Source organism: Acanthamoeba castellanii (assembly GCF_000313135.1).
Source record: "Acanthamoeba castellanii str. Neff unplaced genomic scaffold scf7180000084746, whole genome shotgun sequence".
NCBI classification, from domain to species: domain Eukaryota; phylum Discosea; order Longamoebia; family Acanthamoebidae; genus Acanthamoeba; species Acanthamoeba castellanii.
The window spans coordinates 90,550-97,472 of record NW_004457568.1 but is presented as its reverse complement, the minus strand read 5'-3'; the positions used below and the strand labels follow the sequence as shown (position 1 = coordinate 97,472).

The following is a 6,923-nucleotide window of genomic DNA, read 5'->3' as shown; positions in this document are numbered from 1 at the left end:
GCCGCGACCGCGCGTGGCCCTACGCGCCGCCGGCCAGGCCGCCTGTCTCGACCCTACGTCCGCCCAGGTACTCTGAGCCTCCCAACGACCACCACCTTGGCCGCTTGACAACTCACCGTGTGTGCGTGTGCGGTGTGCGTGTGTGCGGTGTGCGTGTGTGCGGTGGTGCGTGTGCGGTGCAGGCCTTTTTGACGCTGGGACGAGCGCAGATGGCGTGCGATGAGCCGGTGTTGGCGCTCAGGAGGTGCGCGAAGCGGTCGGGCTGAGGAGTACATGGGGCTGGGGCTGATGATGGTGGTGTGTGGCGCATGGTGGGCCGGCGCAGTTTCAACACGGTACTTCGGTTGGAGCCCACGCACGCAACACTACACGAGGACATGATTCGCGCAGAGAAGCTCGTTCACCAGTTGCACATACGGGCCAAAGAACTGGAAGAACAACGGTACACGACACGACACGACACGCACGACACACACACCACGACACACAACACACGACACGACACACCACGACACGACACACATGACACATGATCTGACCATGGTTGGCGACAGGCTGGAACAGGAGGCGGAGCGCATCCAGAGCGAGCTCAAGCGCAAGCGGGACCGGCGCAAGGCTGCGGCCGAGCGCTGGTACGCCGACCACCGGGAACGCGACGAGGCCGGCAAGCGCGGCGCCGTCAGCGCCGTCGTCGGCGACGAAGCTGAAGGAGACGAAGAGGTGGAGAACGAAGAAGAAGATGAAGAAGAAGAAGATGATGAGCTGGAGGAGGGCTACAGCCGGGAGGAGTGGGCGCAACTGCGGCGGGTGCTGGCCACGCAGGGCGGCGACCTGCTGCACGACTTCCAGCGCGAGCTTGCGCGCAAGCGGCAGCAGGACCGCGAGGAGCGACTACGCGAGCGAGAGGAGGAAGTCGAAGAAGAAGAAGAAGAAGACGATAACGACGACGATGACAAGAAGAAGTGAACCGACACGCGAGAGGGTGGTGGTATGTACATAGAAGGAAAACAGAGGGAAATGAGAGTTGTTGTTCCAATGAGAGCCCATTGGGTTGTTCTTTCTGTTATATTGCGCCTTCTCGGTTGGGCGGAAGTTCTCATTGCGTTGCTCCGCCCACCAACGAAAGACAACGCACGCCCACAGCGCGACAGGCCAGTCACTTTGCCAGTCAGTCTCTCGCACACCCAAACGGACACTCCCCTCCCCAAGAATCAATCCTTCAATCGATTAGCAAAGAGGTAAGCAGCAAAATGTTTACACTGCAGCACATATACAGACCACAATATGCTCTATTCTATATTCTATTTTTTGTGATATATTTGTTAATCATGATCACTTCTGGGGTGCAGAAGATGTCTGGACCTGACAAAGATCTGACGGACAAGCTGGTCAACCGCCGCGGGCTGGTGGGCGGCAATGAGGCCGACGACGACGACACGACGCAGGAGCTCGACGCCATCGGCGCCAAGGAGGACAAGACCACCCTCAGCCAGAAGCGGCTCAAGGAGGACGACGAGAAGGCCAACAAGCTCGGCAACACCGTCTTCGAGCACGCCAAGAAGAAGTTTGGCAGCGCCGACACCGGCGACGACAACAGCCTCAGGGACGACAGCGAGTGGAACGACTGAGCGGAGTGGCGGTTGAGTCGTCATTGAAGAAGAAGAAGCAAAGTCGAAAACATGTAGTAATCTTGTAAAGAAAGAAAAAAACAGAAAGATGTGAGCATACATCTTCTACGCACGTACGTCGTCGAGGGCGAGGGTCACGTCGTGCAAGGCGGAGGCAAGGAGGGCGTGATGTTGGTGTTGATGTTGATGGTGGAAGGCGGCGACCAGTCGTCGGGCGTCGGCGAAGAAGGCGTCGAGCATGACGCGCACGGGTCCCTCGGCCTCCTGCTCGAGCTTCCGCCGGGTCCGCACGAGCTTGCGCGTCTGGCGGCGCGCCGTGTGCGGCGGGAGCGGCGGGAGGACCGACTGGGTCACGGCCGCGCCCGACGCCGTGCCGATGCACATCTTCTCCACGGCGCTCCTCACCACATCGACCAGCTGCTGCCGACGTGTCGTCTCCTCGGCGTTGCCATCATCGCCATCACCATCGCCATCAGCGGCTTTGCCCGGTGGAGTGGCGGCGGGCGGGGTTTCGAGGGTGATGGCCCGGAGCACGGCGGCGGTGAGGCGGTCGATGACGCGCGTGCCCATCAGGCGCTCGAGCACGACGGCCGAGTCGTTCAGACCTGCGCAATTCAGGTCAGTGACTGTCAATGACTGCTGACTGCTGGACCGAGAGGCGACGAACAACAGAGAGAGAGGGCGCACCTCGGTTGAAGGTCTCGTCGAGGAGGCGCTCGGCGGCGGGCGCGCAGTTTCGGCGGACGAACATGAGGCTGTCGTGGGGCAGACACCTGACCTTGAGCACCCCGAACTGGTCGATGACGCGCAGCGCCAGCATGAGGGTCTCAAGCGCTCTGGCGGTGTCCTCCTGCTCGCAGTTGCCTTGCTCCCCGTCGTCGTCGTCGTCGTCGTCGTCGTCGCCACTGCCACCACGCACAATCCTCGCAAAGTCCGGCTCGAGCAGCGCGCCGCCGAGCACCGAAACGACGACGCCCACGATCCGCTGCTTGAGCGCCCGCGTATCGTAGCCTCGAATCGAACGCGTCACGAATCCGTGAATCCCTACATGTGTGCGTGTGTGTTGTGGTGTGTGTGTGTGTGGTGTGTGTGTGTCACTGGTGAGCGTCCACCTTCTCTCCTGAAGACTTGTGGTGGTCAGGGCTGTGTGGAGCCGACACGTACCGGCGATGATGTCGTGAATGATGAGCGAACCCCACACGCCGCCAAAGTACCGCAGGTCGGCCATCAGCTCGTCGGGAAAATCGGGCCTGGCGCCGTCGGTGATCCACGAGCGAATGAACGGTTTCAGCAGCTCCAGCCGATCGAGCCGCCGGGCGTTCAGGCGCACCATGCAGGCCAGGTAGCCCACGGCCGCAGCCTGCAGCGCCCGCCCGTCGGTCGTCGTCGTCGTCGTCGTCGTCGCTGCTCCCACCTCGCAGAGCGGAGCAACGACACACCAGTACTCTGTGGGCGCCAGACGGCGAAGGTCAGCCAACACGTGGGCGGCGGTGTGCGGCGGTATGCGACGGGTGGTGTACCATCGTTGGGCAGCAGGAACGACAGCGCGTGGCAGTAGGGCTCGCGCTTCATGACAGGCAGCTGGAGCAGGTTGCCGAGCACGTGGATTTGGTTGTGGTTCGGAAAGCTGGTCAGGCGCGCGTGATCATCGCCGGTGGCGGCTGGGTCGGGGGAGCCGCGGGCAGAAGGGGCCGCCGTCACAGGGGCGGAGAGGAAGGCGACGACCGCGCGCACCAGCTTGCCGACGTCGACAAACACGGCGCCGAGGATGTCCGCCAGCTCCGCCCACGCGGCGTCCATCGCCGTCGGCGGGCTCAGGCCGTCTTCGCCCATGTCCAGGTGTGTACCGTCCACGCATTGCCGGTACAGCTCCGCCCATCGCTAAGCGAAGAAGGAAAAAGGATCAGGGCTGGCTGGGCCCGGCACCACCTTGAAGGACTGAGGTACCTGAGGGGAGATGGCAATGTCGGCGCGGCACAGGACCGAGTCGTGGATCTGCCTGAGCTGGGCGGCCGGGTAGTCGTCGCATTTGGTCTGGCGGAGGCCAAAGAGGCCCAGCACCGCGTCGGTGATGTCCCGCATCAGATGCGCCAGCAGGTACGACCTGCCAGAGAAGAGGAAGAAGACGACGACGACAACGACGACGACGAAATGAGCAACTGTTCGAGTTGAACGCGGGAGGTGGGGGCTGACGAAGTACCGCCAACGCAGGGCTCGACCGTCGGGGGAGGAGAACACGAAGTCGGCATCGAGGAAGCCCTGCACCACGTCCGACTCGCGGCCGAAGAAGACGCCGAGCGAGCGCGCAAGGTCCGCGTGGACGGGGCTCACCGCGGGCGTCACTTCCGCCGGATCGGTGCGGATGGCGAGCGATCGGAGCGCAGCGAGCGGGAGATCGTCGCCTGCCGCAGGCTCTTGCTCGGCATCGACGACGGTGATGGCGATGGGCTCGTCGACGCTACGACGAAGCGCTTCGGGGCCAGCGGCAGCGGTGGTCAGAGCGGCCGGCTCACCGGGGGAGAACAGAAGGCGGCTCTCGTGCAGCAGCCACGAGAAGAGGTCGTAGAGTCGATCGAACTCGGCGTCGTGCGGCCGACGTCCGTGCCGGAAGGCCTGCAGCACGCACTCGTCGCGGCCCTTGTTGCTCTTCATGCAGTAGCGCTGCGTGAAGTCGTCCCAGCGCACGAAGAACGTTTCGACCCGTACACGCACCGAGCAGCCGGCACTGTCGATGGTATCCACCACGTGGGCGTGGGCGAGCGTACGAGGAAAAGGTTCATCGTCATCGCGAAGACGATGGTGTTGCGGGTCGAGTTGTTGCGGCACTGGTAGTTGCTGTTGATGTTGATGTTCAGGGGCTGGGGCTGCCGAGTACAGTTCGAAGTAGCGGAGGCGGAGGCGCTCGATCATGTGGGGCTGGATCGACACCAGGTTGTGCTGTGCAGACAGACAGGGTCAGGGATCGAACAATCAGGACGCTAAGCGCCACAAGAGACGATCGGCTACGAAAAGAAGCAGCAAATGCAGATGTTGTGGCAGGTGCGCGAACCTGGAGTTCGGTCGACCAGAGGAAGGAGCGGTCGAAGCCGAACGAGAGGGCCACCGACATGGTCAGCTTGCTGCATGGGCAAAGCAAGACCATGGAGTTAATCTCAAAATGTGAATGATTGGGCAAGTGAGCTGGCAGGAGGTTACCGATGGACCTCGCAAATGAGATGGGCGGTGCATTTAGACATGCGTCGTTGGTGCAGCACCCGCACATCGCTCCAAAAGCAATCATAAAAATCGGAGTCGTTCTCAAAATGAAGAGGCAAGGGCGACGGGGGTGCAGCAGTTGAAGAGGGCAAACATTGGAGAGCGGGCAGAGAAGGAAGAAGGGTAGTAGAAGGAAGAGGGGCGCAGCAGTTCGGGACTGAGTTGCATTCTTCGAGGTCTTTGCAGACGCATCGACGAACCTGGCTCAGTCCGCAAGGAGCTTTGCTGGCTTCGTTGCGTTGTTGATTATCATGGTGAACGATGAAGATGAAGCAGTGTTGCGCGTTGTCATTTCGTGGGATTCTTTCTTCTTGGCTTGGCCTCGTGCTTGCAGCGAAAAACAGAACCTGGCCTCTGTCACGCCAACGTCATGCCAGCAAGGAAGGAACACCAATAAAAGAGACAGAACAAAAAAAGAGGAAATTACACAGAGTGTGTAATTGCATGGGCACCTACTGTCAGGACCTCATTGCTGACAGCAGTTTGACCAATGCATCACTCATTGTTGCCCTGAGTACCTCTCTGTGTGGTTGTTGTTAACCCCCTTTTCTCTTTAAAAAAGAGCTTGAGATGGCAGCTGTGGTGCTTGCCTGGCTTGCTTGCACACCACTGGGTCTCCTTGATCAACACAGTTACCTTGTCTTGGGGGGCGCCAGTGAATTCTCTTGTCCACTGGTACTTGGTGTAGCTGCTCTTGTGAGGTTTGGCTGAACACCCTGGAATCTTGGGGTGACACTTGCACCCACCTTGAGACCTCCCTTGCTGTGGTAGCTGGTCTTGAAGTTGGGTGGTGCATGGTCATGGTTGCCAATGGAGAGGTCTGGAAGCTCCCATATAGGAAAAGAGCCAACCAACTTCCAGTCAGGGTACAGGAGGGCTGCAGGATGTGACATGAGGGAAAGGAGAGAAGACAAAAACCAGGAGAAAACATGGCTTGTGTTCTAAGCCACGACCCCCTACCTGGTTCTCCTATCTATGAAATTTCTCCACCACTTATGTGGTGCTTTTTAAGCCATGGTGAAAAATCCAGGTATTGGTGAAATTTCAGATGTAGCTGGTCAGAATTACTATTTTTGCTGGCTGAGAAGCAGCATGCGTGCTGTAATAGTTCCCTCAACTTGGACCCCACTGCCATCAACAGCGCACTGCCCACCTACATGGCCAGCATGTGCTTGTGCTGCTTTGCCAAGTTTTACTCTCATGCCAGGTGATTATCAAAATGCTCCTGGTGTTCTTGGTGGCCAATGGCGACCCCAGTCAGGGCAGGAACCTTGGTACTTTCCTGCCACATAGCAGATATGGAGGGCGTCCTCCACAGTGAGCCCAAGGATTCAGGGATTGCTCACACCCTGAAGATACAGTGGTGAGAGAGGGTCCTTGATCACAAATATGAGTGTGCTGCTGGGAGAGAAGAGTTTGCACAGGGCAGTCTCTTGATGGCATCAACATTGAACAATACAAAGATGGCCTTGCATCACTGGCCAAGATCGTCAAGAACAGACATGAACAAATCCACATGAAGATCATTTTTCCGTTACTGGGAGACCGATGGACTGACGATCCACTTCCACAGAGTGGCAGGAGATGAGAGAAGGAGGAAGCTCTCGTCGTCAGCCACGTCCACGTGATAGACGCCCCCAGCAGGGATAGTCCAGGCCACGGTGCGCGTGAAGGGATCGATTGCCGCCAGCTCCTCCTTGGCCCAGTCTTGAACCAGCAGCCACTGGCGGAAGGTGGTCGGGACGAACTGATGCGCAGTGAGCTGCTGGCTAAAGGCGAGAGCGCCACCGTTGAGCGGGTCGTGACACATGAGAGTATCCGTACTGAGGACACTGTAGGTGGCGCACACGAGCTGCTGCACGCCCTGCACCACCACCATGCAGGGTCGTCACCGCGGGCGCGGAGTTCCACTCCACCGTGTTCTGGCCAGACACCAACAATCAAGAGAGCAAGCGTCTCCGAGTGAGTCACATGTAACACGAACACGACAAACGTTACACACGTGACACACGCCACAGTGAAGGTAGTTCACCTGCCAAA

The 6,923-nt window shown here is 59.4% G+C and overlaps 3 protein-coding genes across 3 annotated transcripts; 2 read left to right on the top strand and 1 right to left on the bottom strand.

Moving 5' to 3' along the window:
- Window positions 1-209: 209 nt before the first annotated feature.
- Window positions 210-966, top strand: ACA1_185340 (uncharacterized protein; the record flags this gene model as incomplete). The annotated part of the gene is made up of 3 exons (XM_004342486.1): window positions 210-244; window positions 326-442; window positions 555-966. 3 exons carry the CDS (start codon window positions 210-212, stop codon window positions 964-966), a joined length of 564 nt encoding a protein of 187 aa, XP_004342535.1.
- A 386-nt stretch (window positions 967-1,352) lies between these two features.
- ACA1_185330 (uncharacterized protein) lies at window positions 1,353-1,628 on the top strand (the record flags this gene model as incomplete). Its single annotated transcript, XM_004342485.1, has 1 exon — window positions 1,353-1,628. One exon carries the CDS (start codon window positions 1,353-1,355, stop codon window positions 1,626-1,628), a length of 276 nt encoding a protein of 91 aa, XP_004342534.1.
- Window positions 1,629-1,733: 105 nt separating this feature from the next.
- On the bottom strand, window positions 1,734-4,737 carry ACA1_185320 (uncharacterized protein; the record flags this gene model as incomplete). Its single annotated transcript, XM_004342484.1, has 8 exons — window positions 1,734-2,233; window positions 2,316-2,401; window positions 2,423-2,672; window positions 2,793-3,032; window positions 3,149-3,509; window positions 3,576-3,732; window positions 3,829-4,565; window positions 4,678-4,737. 8 exons carry the CDS (start codon window positions 4,735-4,737, stop codon window positions 1,734-1,736), a joined length of 2,391 nt encoding a protein of 796 aa, XP_004342533.1.
- Window positions 4,738-6,923: the final 2,186 nt, after the last annotated feature.